General features: G+C 46.6%; 1 protein-coding gene across 4 annotated transcripts in view; it reads right to left on the reverse strand.

The window, feature by feature from the left end:
* LARS2 (leucyl-tRNA synthetase 2, mitochondrial) overlaps window positions 1-19353 on the reverse strand; it is a 156033-nt gene that overhangs the window by 9201 nt on the left and 127479 nt on the right. For 3 of the 4 annotated variants that reach the window (XM_055343793.1, XM_055343795.1, XM_055343792.1), the window contains 4 exons: window positions 17217-17399; window positions 15785-15954; window positions 13712-13789; window positions 9938-10049 (listed from right to left, as the gene is read on the reverse strand). In XM_055343793.1, the coding sequence (XP_055199768.1) occupies window positions 9938-10049; window positions 13712-13789; window positions 15785-15954; window positions 17217-17399 (543 nt within the window). The remainder of the gene's footprint in view (window positions 1-9937; window positions 10050-13711; window positions 13790-15784; window positions 15955-17216; window positions 17400-19353) is intronic. The other variant, XM_055343794.1, reaches the window with a different exon arrangement.

Below are 19353 nucleotides of genomic sequence, written 5' to 3' on the forward strand. Positions count from 1 at the left end.
GACCATCACAGATTTATGTGTTGCACATTATAGGTTTTTACTCTTTGGCTCTCTTGGCATAACCCTGTGCTGCTCGTCAGCCTGAGGGAAGAGAAAGCCCATCAGAGTCTGTGCATCAAGTGGTGTCAAAGATGTATTCCTGGGGCCCAGCTGCCCCTAAGCCCTGGGCTTCCAGCACTTGCTGATGAACCTACTCCATTTCTAACAGATGTGCCTTCTGGCAGGGTCCCAAAGGAGCTTCCTGCTTGTTACTCAGAAGGGGTACTATTAAGACTCATATCTAAATACAAGACAGAGGTCACAGAAGGGAGATAATCACTTCTTTATTTTAGCAGGCTGGCCCAGGATGGCTCATCCTGTGATCCAGCTGCAGTGGGAAGGATCCAGAACTTCTGCGTGGTACTTGTACAGGATGCCTGGGAGATGAAAAGGGCCTTGGACACAAATGTTCTAGGCAGAAGCTGTTGCAAATTCCACTGGAAAAAAAAAATGAGGAAGCTCAGCCTTCCTGGAGCAATCAGGATGCTTATTTATAGCAGCCTGGGTCCCCGCCAGAGTTTCCATATAGATGGGAGTGGAGCCATCCCGCTTGGCGGCGAGGAACAAAAAACTCAATGGCTGTGGGTTCTACGCAGTGTATTTGTCTCCCTCCTCTTTAGGGAAGTAAAAATACCTAATGTTTGCATATAGCAAATACAATGGTTTCTTTACGAGACACAGGCCAGGTCGAGAGCAGACCCTTGGGTAACACCTGGAGAAAATCTGAACACAGGCTGGGAAGTGTCAGAGCCCTGGCATACAAGGCCATCACACAGGGCCGGCTGTCCCCCACGGCCCACCCCCTTCCTGCTCCTCCTCTGGGAGAGCTGTTGTGGCTCACCTTCCTTCGAAACGACCGAAACAACCAACTCAAGCCTCCTCTCATGCTCTGAGAGCTGGTGAGGTCACCGCGGCCACCATGGCACCTGGGAATGGGTGGTGGTGCACTTGCGGTGTCTGGGGACAGCAGTCTCTCTGGTGGCCACCATCAGGCCTGCTTCCACCCCGACCTCAGCTTGTGCACTCACACACAAGGGTGGACTTGGGGACTCCAATGGCCTCTGAAGCCAACTGAGCTTCATCTGGCTCTGGCGATTCCAAGAAAATGGATAGAATGTGATGCCGCTTCATTTGAGCCTTTATCCACAGAAAGAATTCCACTGACATTATTTTGAAATAACAACACTGACTCCGCACCCATATTCATATGTAAAATGCCACCAGGTCATCAGTGAGAACTTCTTTTCCTGTACAATGATCACACACACACACCCCTACGTGATTTGTATGTTTGTAATTTTGTTGAAATTAAGGGATACATATGTATATAGCAAAACTCTAAGCTACAATATTTTGCAGACACTTTCATTTTACGAAGAAAAATGGATTTGTGGCAGCAGCCTGATCCTTCAGGATAACGAGTTACCTCTGGATGCGCAAGTGGGGGCACGGGGTTCCCTTGCTGTGACCTCACAATTATGGTGGTGACGGGACACCTGGAGCTCGCACGAGGCAAAGCCTGAGGCAAGAACACGGACAGAAATTGCTACACAGCCATAAGAGTGGCCAGAAAAGTAGAAACAGAGATCTTACCACCACATTTTAAGTAACTTGTATTTTGGGTAAGCAGCACAAAAAGTAGCAGAACAATCACCCAAATGCCCACTACTGGATGACTCATAGGACATTCTCAGGATGGCACACACCACGGCCAGTAAAACAGAAAGGGTACGTCCGTAAGTGTTGACACAGAACTGGTCTCACACACACACAGAGAGAAAAGCGTTTGTACAGCCTGCCAACATTTGCATAGAAACAGATGCATGTCTCACATCCTCCATGCGTGGAGTCCTAGTGTCAGATTGAAGAGCCAATACGGAGCAGGTGTTCCCAGAGCAACAGAGGGACAAGGGTGCTATGGGGCTTAGGACACACCCTTCTTCGACAGTTGAATGTTTCACAGTATGTGCACAGATGTGACTTTTCAATTAAAAATTGAGGTTTTGCTTTGCTTTAAGAAGCCCAGAGAGAGGGCAGCCCTGGTGGCTCAGTGGTTTAGTGCCGCCTTCCGCCCAGGGTGTGATCCTGGAGACCCAGGATTGAGTTCCACATCGGACTCCCTGCATGGAGCCTGCTTCTCCCTCTGCCTGTGTCTCTACCTCTTTCTCTGTGTCTCTTATGAATAAATAAAAATTTAAAAAAAAAGAAGCCTAGAGAGGTGCACTGGAGGGGGAGTTACTTTGCGCAGTTGGCTCTAAGCCTTTTCTTCTGAAGCTGGTCTGCTTGCTTTCTTCCCTCCCTCCTTTTCTTTCTTTTTAAGATTTTATTTGTTTATTCATTAGAGACACAAAGATACAGGTAGAGGGAGAAGCAGACTCCCCTACAGGGAGCCCAATGCAGGACTCGATCCCTGGACCCCAGGATCATGCCCTGTGCCAAAGGCAGATGCTCAACCACTGAGCCACCCAGGTGTCCCCTGCAGCCCGGCTTCTTTTTTTTTTTTTTTTTCTGTAGAAACATTTTTATTGTCAGTATAAAAATTAACAGGTTTTATTAAATACTTTCTCCAATTTCGTAACAAGTAGAATCAGTGTAATCTGTGTTCATGTTGCATGGCTAGAGCAAAGTGAGTAGGTGTTTCCAAAGCAAAACACAATACTTTAAATACAGAACGCACAACACGGCAACATCGTGTCTGACGTTGGTACGAGGCCCGATCTTTTGGTGAGGTCCTGCCAGAATTAGACAGAAGCAAACCCTTAAAAAGATGGAAGTATCTCCAAAACCATCAGCAGAACAACTCAGTGTTTCAATTTCGACGATGACACGTGAAGATTCTAAAAGGCTTCCCTAACGCGAATGAATCTGGAAGCCATTATCAAAATCCACTGAAGAGAATACAGGCTAATCTGATTAACGTGCAACTCAGGGCAGAAGGCCAGCTGCCGGAGGGGAGTACGGTCTGCTATCATCTCAACTAAGGTCCACCCTCGAGGAATGGATTAAGGCATCTTTTTAAGAGAACGCTGGTACCATTTGTCTTGGGAAGTCCAGTTACGCGCTCCATGGGCCCAATGACAGAGCTACACAGCAAAACAAAATACTTTCCTATCGATGGGTTTGTTTACTACTGGCATTTTGGTGGCAGAAGAACAATCATCTGACAGCAGAGTTTAAACAAATAAATCAAAACTTCATTTTCCCCCAAATTAGTCATATTCTGTAAATATTTCTCTTTTCAAAGAATCTGATAACTAGTTAAGTCCAAGCAACAGATTAACTAGTCCGATGTTGCAGCCCGGCTTCTTACAGAGAAGTGAGGGCACTCTTGAACAGCAGAGCTTGTGGGACATGGAAATAGGCCTGGCCTGTGACTGCATCCTGTAGCCACTTCATCCTGCTCTCCTGAGTGATGCAGGCGCCTCAGACACCAGCAGGATGAATGAATGGTTGCATCTGGTCAGGTGTGTGTGTGTGTGTGTGTGTGTGTGTGTGTGTGTGTGTGTGTGTTAAAGACTTCTCCAAAGAGAAATAAATTCCTTCCTTTCTCATGGTCTACTATGTTCCAGGGCCAGAATCTCAATATTCAAGACTTGTGGGTTTAGAAAGAAAATTGGAGGAACGCCTGAGTGGCTCAGTGGTTGAGCGTCTGCTTCAGCTCAGGTCATGATCCCGGGGTCCTAGAGTTCTGGGATCAAGTCCCATGTCGGGCTCCCTGCATGGAGCCTGCTTCTCTCTCTGCCTATGTCTCTGCCTCTTTCTGTGTCTCTCATGAATAAATAAATAATTTTTTTTTTTTTAAAGAAAGGTCACTTCTGAAGATGATGAAATTATACCTCCAACCAGAGTACCATGGAGAAGCTCCCTGTAGGGTGATTTTCTGCTTTCGCTGTCCACCAACAAAAGAAACCTTGTGTCTTTTGTGTGGAAACAGTATCCGTGACTCCAAATACACAAAATTTCCCTAAGCAAGCAGCTAACATTCTCAGCTGGGGAGCACAATACTCTATTATGGTACACAAAAGTTAGCTGTGTGAATTCAGACATGGTGTCTTGAGCTCAGATCCCAAACTTCAGGAAGGAAAAAAGATTTCCTCATCCTGTTACAGTTTGCCAACTGGCAAGACACTGGTTCTGTTTCTTACTGGAAGGTCTCCGCTGACCCTTTAAAGGGTTGGTTCGGGACTACTAGAGCTTCTCTGAAATGTTTCCTTTTTATCCGCAGCAGTAATGGCCATTTTGCTCCCAGGGCTCCGAATCTCCCCTAGAAGACAGATCCCAATTCTGCTGCTCTTTGGAGGGAGGCTCTCTCCTGGGAAAAATGTGCTTCTCTAGGGAACTCCAGAAAATGGCCATTTCTGAACATTCCATCCTCACCATATTCCCTTTACAACCATTCTGACTTATCTGTCGAAGATGCAGGAATGAAACCAGAAGTTACATGAAAGCCAAATTTTCTAGAACAAATGAAATGTGTATCAAAGCCTGGAGGGAGAAGGACCGACAGTGTGGGATGGCAATAATGATGCTCCTCGCAATACAGTGCTGCCGTCTGCAAAGCACTCCCCATACCTTGCCACAATGGCCCTCTTCAGCTCTGGGATGGTCATGTCTCCACTCTCTCCTGAGGGCACCTGACCCGCACCTGTGATGTAAAGAACAGGGTGCCACACCAGGTGTGTGGGACTCCTCACATGACTGTTAACGGACCCAGTGGCTCATTCAGAGGGTGTCAAATGTACATGTGTGGGGAGCCAGGAGACAAAGGCTCCCCATTACTTCCCTGAATTCAAGATAAAAAAATCAATTGATATGAATTTTGAAAGCCTGAGTGAAAATGTTATCTAGACCACCCTCCCCAGTTTTCATGCAAATGCCCTAAACAGAGCCTGTACATAATACGTGCTCAATAAACCCAACTGAATGAAACTCTGTAGCAAAACTAAGGTTCCATCTCTACCTACTCATCATGCTGCAGCTCACAAAAGCTGTGTGTGGTAGGACAAATCATGGGGCAAGGTTTGGAAGGGGCTGGTTTCTTTCCTAATGCTTTGGCATGTGTCCTGTTGAGGATCCTGTCACACAGCTGAGGGATAGACGGGCAGGGCCACACCATGCTGTATATTCGTGTCCTAAGACTGGGCAGGTAGGGACAGGGCCCTGGGTAGAGTAGATCCTCTCCGCTCTCCTGCAGCACAAATGAAGGGCCATGTGAGGGAGGAGTTTCTTCAAATCGCACTGACACTAGTCCTTCGTGGGCGAAATGAAATGAGGGAGATAGATAATGTGGGACAAAGAAGGAAGATAAAAGGAGGAGATGTGCATATTCTAGGATGAGAGTAAGTTTATTACAAACTAGCTTGGTTTTGTTTTAGAGCAGAGGAAGACTAGGAAAGAATGAACAGTGTGCCATTTAAAAAACTTATCGTGGTTGCCAATGGTAGATCAAAGAGCCACGTTTCCTTCCCAAGGAGAGAATAAAAGGCTGCAAAATATAATACAGCATGAGCATGGAGGGCCTGAGACCAACCTCCCTTTAGGGCATTCTGTCTATGCAGCAAAGAGTGAGTATCTCATTCTCTCTAGTCTTTAGAACAAGCACCACAAGAGGCAGAGGAACCCAATGCAATTCACTCAGGGGAGTCAGTGAAATCCTCATTTCCAAACCTGACCACTCATCCTGAGAAAGACTCATCCTGGTCTTCCATAGGAAAATAATTGCCAAATCCTAGAGAAAACACTCACAGATAGAATTCAATGGCATCCTGAAAATCCACAACACCATGGTCAAGGTGAACCTATGCTAGGAGAACTTGATGTTAGGCAGTCAATTAACTGGGCAGAGATGTCATCAACAGGGCAATGAGGGAGATTAAAAGCAAATGATACAAATACCTCAACAACTGAAGAATATGGATGTTAAATAAAACATAGCTCCCACTCCTAATATGAGTTCTGGAAAACAAGGACAGAAAGCTGCTTCCTTAGCATCATAATGGATTTTGGGTTGCCTAGAAGGCTCAATCCGTTAAGTGTCTGATTCTTGATTTCGGCTCAGGTCATGAACTCAGGGTCATGACATCAATCCCTGCGTTGGGCTCCATGCTCAGTGGGGAATCTGCTCAAGATTCACTCTCCCTCTCCTCCTGCCCCTCCTCCCTCCCTCTCTCTCTCTCTCTCTCTCTCTCTCCCTCTCTCTCAAAAATTCTTTAAAAAACCCTAAACAACATTATAGGGAATATCTATTCTAAACCAATAGCCAACATCCAACCCAACAGGGAAATGTTAGTTCCCCTTCAATCTGGAAGTGAGACAAGACGATGTGGACCAGCATCTCCAATATCCTGTAGGGTTTTCTGAGAAGTAAAATACAGTACGTACACAGACTCCAAACCATAACTGTTAGAAAGAGAACACTTATCCTTTATGTGCTGATCACAGAATGCTACCAAATCTAAGAGGATCTTACCCCTTATACAAAGTATGAGAGAGAGGGAATTGGGATAAGAGAATAAGTATGCAAAAAATTTTAAAAATTACATGCCAGCCATCACCATTCAAAATGTATAAAGAGAAAAGATTCTAGTTACAAGGGCAAAAATAAAACATAACGGGCAGCCCAGGTGGCTCAGCGGTTTAGTGCCACCTTCAGCCCAGGGTGTGATCCTGGAGACCGGGATGGAGTCCCGCGTCTGGCTCCCTGCATGGAGCCTGCTTCTCCCTCTGCCTGTCTCTCTCTCTGTGTCTCTCATGAATAAATAAATAAATAATATCTTTGAAAAAAAATAAAAATAAAACATAACAAAAAATACTTGGGAATAATCTTAAGAAATGTTAGGACTCACATGAAGAAAACTATAAAACTTGACTCAGTGTAAGGGAAGTCTTGAATAAAGAGAGAGGTGGGGTGCCTGGCTGAGTTGGGGGAGCATATGACTTCTGATCTTGGGGTTGTGAGTCTGAGCCCCACATTGAGTGCACAGTACTTTTTTTTTTTTAAGATTTTATTTATTTATTCATGAGAGACACAGAGAGAGAGAGAGAGGCAGAGACACAGGCAGAGGTAGAGAAGCAGGCTCCATGCTGGGAGCCTGACTTGGGACTCGATCCCAGGACTCCAGGATCATGCCCTTGGCTGAAGAAGCACTAAACTGTTGAGCCACCCGGGCTGGCCTAGACATTACTTAAAAATAAAATTAAAAAAAAAAAAAAGATTTATTTTAGAGGGGAGGGAGAGGAGCATGACCAGCAGGGGCAGAGGGAGAGAGACTCTCAAGCAGACTCGGCACTGACTGAGGAGCCTGGTATGGGGCTTGATTTCATGACCCTGAGATCACAGCCTAAACTCAAACCAAGAGTCGGACACTTAATCAACTGTGCCACCTAGGCGTCCCCAAAATAAAATCTTAAAAAAAAAAAAAAAAAAAAAAAGGAGAGACAGACCAGACCACATGGAAGTCTGGAAGGGGTAAAGATGTAAAGCCTTCCCAAATTAATTCTAGGTTTAACCACATTTCAAAATCTCAAGGATTTTAAGCACAAAATTATACCAGAGTTCTACTGAGAAGAATAAACAGGTGAGAAGAACTCAAATAATGATGAAAAAAAAAAATGAAGGGAGGCTAGCCCACAGATGTTAAACTATGTTGAAAAAACCAATAATTAAATTAGTGAAACAGAACATACACTTCAAAAACAGATCCTCGAGTGGAAACGGGGATATTTTCAGGAAAATAGTCTGGCAACATAGATCAAGAGCCTTAAAAACATTCCTATCTTTTCCACTTCAAGGGGATCATCTGAAGTGGAAACTCATATCTATGCACAGAACTGTCCGTGGTGGATTATGGGAGCCAATGCTAGATATGTCACCGGAACAGTTACCAAAGTCATGCCTGTGGGCAATTAATGCAGTGATTAAATACGTTTACAAGTAAAAAAAAAAACAAAAACACACACACACACACAAAATCTAAAATGTTTATAAGTGTATCTTATTTTTAAACTGGAAATACTCACAGATGAATTTTTTTTTTTTTTTTTTTTTGCAAACTCTTAGGAAACCAATTGGAGCTCCACGTAAAACCACAGATGGCCCAAACTATTGTTCCACATTCTGATTGTCTTGAGTCGGTCCTGACAGGCCACGCTAGGCCTCTGACACTGAGGCCCAGGCCCAGGGAACTGTTCTCCCCTAAGATTTATTCACCTGCTCTGGTCCCATAAGATGTGTGGCTCTGATGTTCATCTTCATGGCAGCAAAGGCATGAGCATATCCCTCAGGATTTCAAAGGGAAGGAGTGTGCCCAGGTTAGGTTATTCCAGCATGCGGGGTAAGTTTATCACTAAGTGATTGCAAAGAACTTGCAGAACACCTGGAATCGTGATGGATGCTCTTGTTTGTTGATATTCACTCATGATCCAGAGAATTTTTTGGAAGCATGATTTGAGGATATGCATCAAAAGCCTTACTATTTTGCATCTCTTCTGAACAAGCATTACATTTAGGCATGTGTTCTCAGGATTGTGCATGTGAACAAAAAATTAGCTATTCAACTCCCACCTTTTTTTTTTTTTTAAGGATTTTATTTATTTATTCATGAGAGACACACACACACACATAGAGAGAGAGAGAGAGAGAGAGAGACATAGGCAGAGGGAGAAACAGGCTCCTTGGGGGAGCCCGATGTAGGACTCGATCCCACGACCCTGGGATCATGCCCTGAGCCGAAGACAGACACTTGACAACTGAGCCACCCAGGTACTCTGCTATTCAACTTTTAGAACAATAACATATAGTTTGAAATAGTCTAGGTGTCCAAAGATAGGAAATGGGAAGACACTTTAAACCTCACACCATCTGAAAAAGTAGTTCCATGTTAAAATTCACAAAAAATAGAGATGACAAAAAGGAAAAGAATGAACTATTGAAGGCAGTTCAGGGTAAAGAACATTTCAATATTTCTTAAAAGGAGAGGATACAAGTATTCCTAGTGATAGTCTTTTAGAATGACCAATTGGCCCTGAAAAATGCTCTCAAGAGGCTACCCTAAGACAGAAAAAGTACATGAAGTCCTGCCTTGGGCTTCCTCTGAAAGTCAGGTCTTAACAGTAGAGAGACACAATCCCCTGCCTGCCTGTGGATCAGAATTGCCTAAGAGCTGGTTTAAAACTCTCCAGTCACGGGGCGCCTGGGTGGCTCAGCAGGTTAGGCATCTGCCCTTGGCTCAGGTCATGATCTCAGGGTCCTGGGATTGAGCCCCGGTCAGGCTCCCTGCTCAGCAGAAGCCTGCTTCTCCCTCTCCCTCTGCCCTTCCCCCCCACTCATGCTCTCTCACTTTCTCTCTCTGTCAAATCAATCAATCAACCAACCAACCAATCAAAAGCCCACTCTCCAAGCACTCTCCTGGCTCCAGAACTGGGACCTCTAAGGGGGCAGGTGAGGGGGAAGCTTCCATATTTCGCTCACAAAAGCCTCAGGCAGTGGGACTTGCTTCAGTGCCCAGTTTAGGAATGACGGTCTGCTGGAGTGACCAAATCCCAGTTCATGTGAGTTTTAGATCTGCAGTGTGATCCAGGAGCCCTTTTCTCCATCTGTCAAGTGGGATTAAACCTGAGTTTCCACCTTAAAAAGATAACCTGAGGTCGCGGTATATGGAGAGCAGGAGGCTGAGTTAGGAGAAAGAATGCCCAGTCTGGACACGTGTGCCAAAGTGGAGAAGTGCTTTCCCCTTCGGCAGGGGTGACCATGCAGAAAGCCCACCATTGTGACCGTAAGACAGAGGTCCCGGGTAGAGATGCCAAACACTGGACCCCACGCCTGAGGACACTTGAGCCCCAAGTTGTGTTCCACGAGAGGCTTGAGCACATCCTGCTCAGATGAGGACACCCCACCTACCTGCCCAGAGCTCCGAGGTGATGTGAGGGGCCATTGGGGCAGCCATCACCACCAGGGCACACAGCGCGTCCTCAAACTCAGGGCTGTGGAGAACCACTCTCTGAGAAGCTTGCTGAGGAAGAGAAAAGAATGGTGTAAGTATACTGAGATGACCGGAGCACCTGGGTGGCTTAGTTGGTTAAGCGTCAAGCTTCAGCTCAGGTCATGATCTCAGGGTCCTGGGGTTGAGCCCTGTGTCAGGCTCCCTGCTCAGTGGGGAGCCCGCTTCTCCCTCTCTCTCTGTCCCTCCACTCTGTTCATGTGTGCTGTCCCTCTCAAATAAATCAATAAAATCTTTAAAAAAATTGAGACGAACAAAATAAGCCTGCCTAAGAAAGGCCATTTATGTATCTGAAGTGCAGAGACACAAGCGGGTAGGCCGAAACCCTCCTTACCATCTGTGTTTGCTCTGGACAAAGAACTTGCCCCTTTCAATCAGAGTATTCAAAGGAATGCAGCAGCAGCAACACCACATACACGACTCTTAACTGAGCACATACTAGGCCCTCAGTCTGAGGCTCATTTGGTTCCCACAACTACCCTTACAGGGTGGTGTTCTTACCCCACTTGACGGATGAAGCAGCTACAGACCATGAAAGGAGAGTAACCTGCTCCCAGGTACCTGGTTAGCCAAGTGACGCAGCCCCCATGAGAATCCAGCTTTGTCTTCCACCAGACTTAAACCACTAACCGCTCTGCGAGGTTTCCCGTGCATTGCAGGGCCAGTGAGACACACAAACAGACTTGCCCACAGGTTCTGCAATGTGGAACGTCCAGTGCAGGGGCCCTCCTGCCCGCTCAGGGACCTCGGGGGTCCTCCTTCTATTAAACAGCTTTGCCGATTACAGTAAAGACCTGGTTTCCTCCTGCAGTGCAGCTGGTCAGATAATGCAGCCACACCCATTTAATTTATGGGGCACCTACTCTATACTAGACTTTGGGGAAGTCTCTGCCCTCAAGGAGTTTACAGAGGATCGAGGGGGAAAAGTGACAAATGAGTTGAGGGTGAGGATTCCACGGGGTGCAGGTGGGGAGGGAGGGTGGTCAGCAAAGCAGGGTGTAAACTGGCGAGTGTAGACCAAGGACAGTCCAGAGGGAGGCAGGCCAGGCTAAGGTGGTTGGAGGAAAACAACTGTCCTGAGTTTCCCAGAGGCTGGCAGTTCTCAAGGCACCCTGGGAAAGTCATGGTAAAAACCAGCCTAAAGTGATGGTGGCAGCTCAGTCTACGTTTGTTAACTCAGTCTATGTTTTGTCACTCTGTGGCAAAAACAGTTTTGGTCTAATTTTATGATTTTTTTTTTTAGATCTTATTCATTTTTATTTATTCATGAGAAACACAGAGAGAGGCAGAGACATAGGCAGAAGTAGACTCCTTGATGTGTTTGTTAAAATTAAAAGTAGGTAGCGGGGGGGGGCAGCCCCGGTGGCGCAGCGGTTTAGCGCCGCCTGCAGCCTGGGGTGTGATCCTGGAGACCCTAGATCGAGTCCCACGTCGGGCTCCCTGTGTGGTGCCTGCTTCTCCCTCTGCCTGTGTCTCTGCCTCTCTCTCTCTCTCTCTCTGTGTCTCTATGAATAAATAAATAAATAAATCTTAAAAAAAAAAAGTAGGTAGCCCACATAATGTATTTTGCTAGGTAAAGGGAGTCTAAATATATTAAACACTTTTTTAAAAAAGCATGCATATATGATCTTTGCAAAACTGCCTAAGAGATTTAAATATAATTCCACGGAAGACGGTACAGAGAGAATTTGCCAGAAGTAGCTGTTGGGGAGAAGAAATTTCATTTTTCTATAATATTAGCCATTTTTTTCCTGATTAAAAAAAATAACACACTCTCAATAAAGAAAATTTGGGAAATATACAATTACACATAACTGTATCACCTAGGAAAAAAAACAGATGTATTTTTATCCTGGTCTGCAAAAAGGCAAAAATATGTGAGTATACACAACTGTCCACATACCCTTTTGCTTGACTGGAATTTTTGTCATGCAGGCACTTCCGTATTGTGTGCCTTTACTTGATGTTATATCGTGAACAGTTTCTGAGAGTAAGGATTCCTGGAAGGTATGATGTGAGCGGTGGTGGCACATTTCCTTCTTATTGATATGACAAGTCATTTTACGACTTCCCCATCTGAGGACAGTTGGGGTATTACATGTCTGTGATTATGAGTCACTTGCCAATGGGTATCCTGAGCCAAAGGACCTAAATAATTGTAGTAGGGCTACCAACCTCAAAGCTGAAGTTCCTCTTGGCAAGGTTACATCAACCACGGCCACAGCTGCTGTGTGATACTCTCTCACTGCCTTTGTCATAGGACAGACTTTATGTTAGAAAGTCTCTACAAATTTGATAGGTTAAAAAAAAATAGCATTGTATTTTTAATTTGCGTTCATCATGATAACTAGCAAGGCAGATATATTTTTTCTACCAAGTTTACAGATTATTTCTATTCCATTTTCTGTGGGTTATTGTCTTCTCACATCCTCTCACTATTTTTAGGTTAGGTATTTTCATATTCATATGTAAAGAGCTCTTAATATGTTACGGATATTAAGGCTCAAGTCTGACATATTTGTTATAAACTATTTTCCCCAGTTTTTACATGCTTTTTAATATGTCATGTTTTAATATACTAAAAATACTAAGTTTCACGTAGTCAGGCCTGTAAATTTCTTCCACTTTCTTAAAGTCTGGAGAGAGCTTCATTATAAAAGCCATTTGTTGGGGCGCCTGGGTGGCTCAGTTGGTTAAGCCTCTGCCTTTGGCTCAGGTCATGATCCCATAGTCCTGGGATGGAGCCCCATGTTGGGCTTCCTGCTCAGTGGGCAGTGTGCTTTTCCCTCTCCTTCTGCCCCTCTCTCTGCTTGTGTTCTCATTCTCTCTAGTAAATAAAATTAAAAAAAAAAAAGGCATTTGTTAATAGTTTAATGTGCTTTTTGTTGTGTGTTGTCCAAACAGCTAACCACTGTTCTAAAGCTCCATTTGTTGACAGATGCTTCCCCTGGCAAGAAACATTCTAGTCATATGTAGCAAGATGAGTCTATGCTAAAAACGCTGGCTTTTGTTTTTAGTGAGCACAAATCTGATCTGTCCAGGTTAAATGAGCGTAAAATATTAAGGATGCCGAGGGAGTATCAGATCAATCGGGAAAGCAGGCAGTGGAAGCATGAAGAAAAGAGCAGAGCCGGAAGAGAAGGGGGCTTGAGTCTGGTACTGGTTTGTCACTAATCATCCAGACATGTCATCTAACCTTGCTGGGTGTCACTGTCCTCATCTGCAAGATATGGGAGTGGGGGAGGGGAGAGAGGGAGCAGGGTTTAGAGCAACTTTTAAGAACCTTCCAGCTAGGAACACCTGGGCAGCTCAGTGGTTGAGCATCCGCTTTTGGCTCAGGTCATGCCCCCAGGGTCCTGGGATCGAATCTTGAATCGGGCTTCCCATGGGGAGCCTGTGTCTCCTTCTGTCTGTGTCCTTGCCTCTCTCTGTGTCTCTCAAGAATACATAAAATCTTAAAAAAAAAAAAAAAAAAAGAATCTTCTAGCTATAAAACTAGGTTGTGACTATGGAAAAAATGCTTCTTTAAGATAACAGAGCCACACCAAGGAGGTGACACCATGGTGCTACCCTCTGTCCACAACCCAGGATCCCCTGTAGGCCACCTAACAATGTGGTTGGCAGCCACCTGCCCTCCTCTGCGACCAGCAAATGAGGGCAGGAGGGCCACTTACCAAGAGGTTACTGCTGAGTCCCATCAACTGAGCAATTGCAGAATTCAGTGAGAAGTCCTCTGTGAAATGGCCGGTCACCTATTTATAAAAGTCAAATTATTCACTGTCTTCAAAATTCCTTTAAGGACACAGAACATAAAGACTCCTAACTCTGGGAAATGAACTAGGGGTGGTGGAAGGGGAGGAGGGCGGGGGGTGGGGGTGAATGGGTGACGGGCACTGAGGGGGACACTTGACGGGATGAGCACTGGGTGTTATTCTGTATGTTGGTAAATTGAATACCAATAAAAATTAATTTATTAAAAAAATTCCTTTAAGGTTTTCATAAACCACCAATGCAACACAACACAACAACAAAGCAAACGAATTATCCCAAAAAAAGGGGGGGGGGAATTAAATGAATGCAATCAAAGATGTTTATAAATGTATTCACCATCTTGAATAATCATGGTAACATTTCATTGGCAAAGATTTTTAAAATCAGGATCTACAGTGTTTCCACTATTCAACACTTCCAGCCGCCCCACATCTGGGACAGTGCTGGTTCTCACAGCACTATCCCAAATGCTGCTAACTACCTGGATAGGAGGCAAGACCCACTGACAAGCAAACATCTATACAACAGTCAGCAGGAGGTGGGGTACAGGATATCCCTTCTCTGTGGCTACGTGACTTTCATTCACAACGAAGGTTATTAGTATATGGGATAAGTTTTGCATTTTCGAATATGGAGTCAACATAAGAATATGAGTATGACCTGTCAGCTACTTCCTGTTTGTGTGCTTTTCAATTTTGGCCACGGCCAAGAATACAGAGAAACGACATGTCTAAAGATATCGAAAAACAACACATCTAAAGATGTCGTTGAAATACTCCAATTCTATTATCTGACAGAACAGAAAAATGTGCCAAATCCTTACAGGAAATATGTGGTATGAAAACAATCATTCAGGCGTCACTCACATCATGAAATTCAACTGTGTGAGCTCTGTGTCTCTACCCTAGAGTGGGGAGGATAGGGATCTTCCCTGAAGAAGTGTCACCGAATGAGACCATGCTGCACCCGTGGCCTCATGAAAACCCTGTTCCTCCAAGGTCATCAGTTACGAGTCCAAAAAGTGACCCTGGCTGACTTTAGATTGGCAATTCTAAAAAACAGAGGTAAAATTAAAAATTCAGCCTGAGGAGTACTTGGTGTGTTTGGTACCCACTAAAAATACAGCTCCGGATCTCCTAAATGCCTTCTTTCAAAGACAGGACATTTTTTTTTTTTTTTTAACAAAGTGCTTAAAAAGGCAAATGTCATGGTATTGTGTCAGACTTCTAGATAAGAAATGTATAGGGATTTGTTATCAATGAAGAATCTTTTAAAATGAGTGAGGGGGCGCCTGGCTGGCTCAGGAGGTGGAGTGTGTGACTCTTCATCTCAGGGTCAGGTCTTCAAGCCCCACGCTGGGTGTGGAGGTCACTTAAAAATAAAGTCTTTAGAGACAGGAAAAGATAAAATGATTTAGACAATAAAACATTCTCTAAGAAGGTAATACGAACAAATAATTTATTGGCAAAAGTTACGTCATAGTAACTCACACAGATTCTGTGTAACAAAGTAAGTGGTGGGAAAGTCCTCACTATACTGAGCGTCCAGGAACTCGGATTCTAGCCTCTGGGCCCCATCTCTGTCCCCATCTGTACAATGAGGAGGCCAAAGAACAGTCTCCTCACGCCTGTTTCACTTCTAAACTTCTGTTTGTTGATCTCCCACGTATGCGTCATCAGCATAATCCTGCATTTGGTTCTCTGCCCTGGTGCATTAAGTGCGGAGCCACAGGGCGGGGGCGGCCTCCTGAGATCTGGGATGGACATGTGGGGACCACTGTTAGAGGAAGCCGTTTCCTGAGAGCGAGTCTTCCTCAGCATGTGGACTGTTGCTCCCCGCTGGTGAGATACTCGACACGCTGACGGCAACCCTTCAAGACCAGAGGCCCACCACAGAGAGGAAGGAAGAAGGGTAGCTCACCCACACCAAGAGCACTCAGTCACCAAGTTAACCAGCATCCCCAGAAAGTTCCTGACCTCAGAGATAACTGCATTCTTGTACTCCCAGAGCTTCTTGCTCTCGGCTCTCTCCTCGTTCCTCAGGAGCTCGGGCCGGGGAACCATCCCAGATGCCCTGGCCTCAATGAAGCGGGTCACCAAGGTCCACAGACGCTGTTGCCACCTTAGCACGCCCGGGAGGGCATCAGCTGAGTTTCATGACAAGAAATGAGACAGAGAAGGAGAGACATGTGAGTGACTGACCTGGTTGTACCCCAGCCCAGAGAGGGACTTGTGCATTGAAGACATGCATCACTGTGCCCCAATGGGGGTTATCCAGGGCAGGCTGCAGGGTCCACCCTGGCTTCCAGGGTCTGGGAGCTCAGAGCAGCACTACTCTGCCATATTCAAGAGCCCTGGGTATTCAGAGCTCAGGGCTGCAGGGCTACTCAGAGTGCTGCCCCCCACCACCCCTGGCCCCCACAAGCTCAGGAGCCCTGGGGGATGTGCCTCAGTGACCAGCTGCCTTGAGTAAGAAGCTTGCTGCCACAAAGGTGTCCCCAAGGACACCTATGCCTGAACGTCTGCACTCTGTAAGTCCCTGATTCCGATGCGGCCAGTTCCAGGACTGGCACCTGTGACGATTGCTCCAGAGCACACTTAGCACTAGAAAGGGATGCTGGGTAAGCGGTCATCCCAGGCACTGATGGCTCCTCCCCATAGCAACACTAGGGGTGGACCACAGGAAGGAAAACTGAGTGAGCATTGGGCCGCTTATTCTCGGACATCCCGACACCTAAGATTGGACCTCATCCTTTTTCAGATCTAATCAACTCTGTACAGACAAATCTCCCCTCAGGGGGCTCTGGAGGCTGCTGTGGGTGACAGAGGTCACGGAAAACATTAGGAGGAGGCCCCAGAGGGCACCTGGGTGGCTCAGTGGTTGAGCGTCTGTCTTTGGCTCAGGTCACGATCCCAGGGTCCTGGGATTGAGTCCCGCATAAGGCTCCAAGCAGGGAGCCTGCTTCTCCCTCTGCCTTTCAGGGTAGATGGAGAGGGGACTGGCCTCTGTGGACCACCGAGGGGTCTCAGGGTTGCGTGGAAGCTAGTCTGGCTCCTGCGGAATGTTCTCAGGTGGGGTCTTTGTAGGACCAGCAGCAGTATACCACAGATTTGCCAAAGGCAGGGACTGGACACTGGGACCCCCTGGACGCTGTGTCAGCAGGTCTGGGGTGAGGATTGGGAATCCATGATGGCCACCAGCTCCCCCCGGGGTTCTGAGGCTCATTACATCTGGGGGCCCTGTCTAAGATTGGCACAGGATGCTGGACACACCGCTACTCACTTCAGGGACCCGATTCCTAGGACCCTCGCTACTGTCTTCAGCCACGACATTTCCTTCCCCTAAACTCCTTCGGCATCCAAGGCAGATCACAAAGGAGGCGGCCCCGGGGACAGGAAGGGGACTTACTCTTCACATCCCACAAGATATCCTTCTCGGGAGGGGCAGCGAAAAGGATGTAGAGCCGGATGGTATCGATGCCGAACTGCCCCACGACCTCCTCGGGGTCCACCCCATTGTGCTTAGACTTGCTCATCTTCTCCCACGTTACCTCCAGCTGCTCCTTCGTTTCTGAGTGAACAGGAACAGAGCCTACACACCGAAATAACATGTGGGGATATGTGTGGTTCTGAGCTAGCTCTAGAAAAGCCCATCTCAGAAGAGCTGTTCCAAGTGTCCAGCTGAGGAATCCCACTGACTCACTTAACACGCCTCTTTCTCCTTCTCTACAGGATGTTACAGGAAATGTTTTCGCTTTGAAATAAGTGAGGCCCACCTCTCACCACAAACCTTCCCTTTGGGAATACACGGTACAGTCAGAAGGGCCTGGGCCAGCTTTTTCTCGACCACAATATAAGACAAAGCAATTTCCTGTGTTGTAAAAGTCAATTACTTTTATCTAAAAGAGAAAGTAGGAACAGGGCAACAAAGCTTTGCACGCTGTACTGTCTTCTTTATGGATTCATGGTCTCCTCTGGAAGCCGGTGGTGGACTGGTCTGGGCCTTCAGGGCAGAGGAGCACCCCCGGAGGTCACTATAGTTCCCAACACATGGTCTGGCCCCAGGAGACCATGGGCTCATGCGGAATGGGGTGCACCCAGTGGTGCCAGGGTGCCACGGCCTGTTCTTTGGAAGTGACTCCTCCCCACCCACATGCCACCGGTCCAGAGGGTGCTAATGGAGAAGGTCTTCCGTGGCTGGGACAAGGAAGGACATCTGGCCAGGCTAAGGTCTTCTCAGAAACCAGAATTAAGAGACAGAAACTCTTGTTTCAGTGTTCCTGGGAACCAGAGCCATAAAGTCCTAAGGAGATGGGGTGAGCCATGGCCTGGTGTCTCCCCAAGGTCACCCTGTAACCTCAGAAGCCAAGCCTGGTGGAGGAAGGAGAATAGGGCAGAAGAAGAGGGCAGATGGAACAGGCATGAGAAGCTAGGGGACAGGGGAAGAAGTCCTAGGACTGGCATCTGTGTGGCAGCTGGTGACCACGGGCATGCTGTGAGGCCAGGCTGAGCCCCGGCAGCTGGCTTGGGTGACAGCCCTATATCCCACGCTCGACCTGCCTTTGGGTACATTTCTGTTCCTTCCAGGCAGACAGTCCTGGACTCTGGCCACAACCAAACTCCCAAGGGATTGATGTGTGTGCCTAAGAGCTAATTCCATAGTTCACAGAAGTGCACCCCTGAAGGAGATGGAAGCCTGCCCAGGCTGTTCCAAGTATTCTCTCCCACAGGGAAAGTCTACATGGGAAGGGAGATGTTCACAACACTGGTCCCGTGACATCAGAGCAAAGGGAACCGAAGTTGCTTTACCCAGGCTGTGGTAAGGCTCAGGGAATCACTGCTCCGTTTATTCTGCACACTTCCTCGGGTTGTAGCTACCCTTTTCAGCACTGTTGTGCAAATTAGGAAAAAGGCATCTATCTGGGCAGAGCAGTTGAGAAATTAGAGGTGCCCTCTCTTGGCAGATGTGGCCTTGAGGTGTTAAGTTTGGCAAGTGGCTGGATTTCAGGCCCTGCTCAGCCCCTTGACTGGGTGCCTTTGTGCAGTATACACACTGCACAGCTGTACATGACAGTCCTGCCCTTAACACAAAGAGCACTTCATTGACAATTGCAATCTGGATGCCCTTTGGATTTGGCTCCTTTCCCTGCTGGTTTGTTGGAGAATCACTGCCAATTTCTGCCTTTCTAGCTTCTTTTTCTCCCTTGGACCATTCCAAACCCTGATATATTACTGCATTAATTAGGTAATTCCCTTGATGGCTTCCACCTAAATCTTTCCTCTAGTATTTGGCTTGGGAGGCTGCCTACCATTAGGGGTTTGTTGGGTTTACATGATTTCATCCATAGTGCACTGGTTTTCTAAGTCAGAGTTCTGGGGGTTTCTTGCAGGGGCCTCTAGATACCCCCATTCCCATCTTCTGATTTCATCGGTATACTGGGTGCACACAACACCTTCACGGTGCCACCTATATAGATCTGGTAGAGCTACCCTACAGATCTGGTAGGAGGAGCTACCCCTGAGGAAAAGTTCAGGGGAAAGCCAGG

This window comes from Nyctereutes procyonoides, unplaced genomic scaffold (genome assembly GCF_905146905.1).
Source record: "Nyctereutes procyonoides isolate TBG_1078 unplaced genomic scaffold, NYPRO_anot_genome, whole genome shotgun sequence".
Taxonomy (NCBI): Eukaryota; Metazoa; Chordata; class Mammalia; order Carnivora; family Canidae; genus Nyctereutes; species Nyctereutes procyonoides.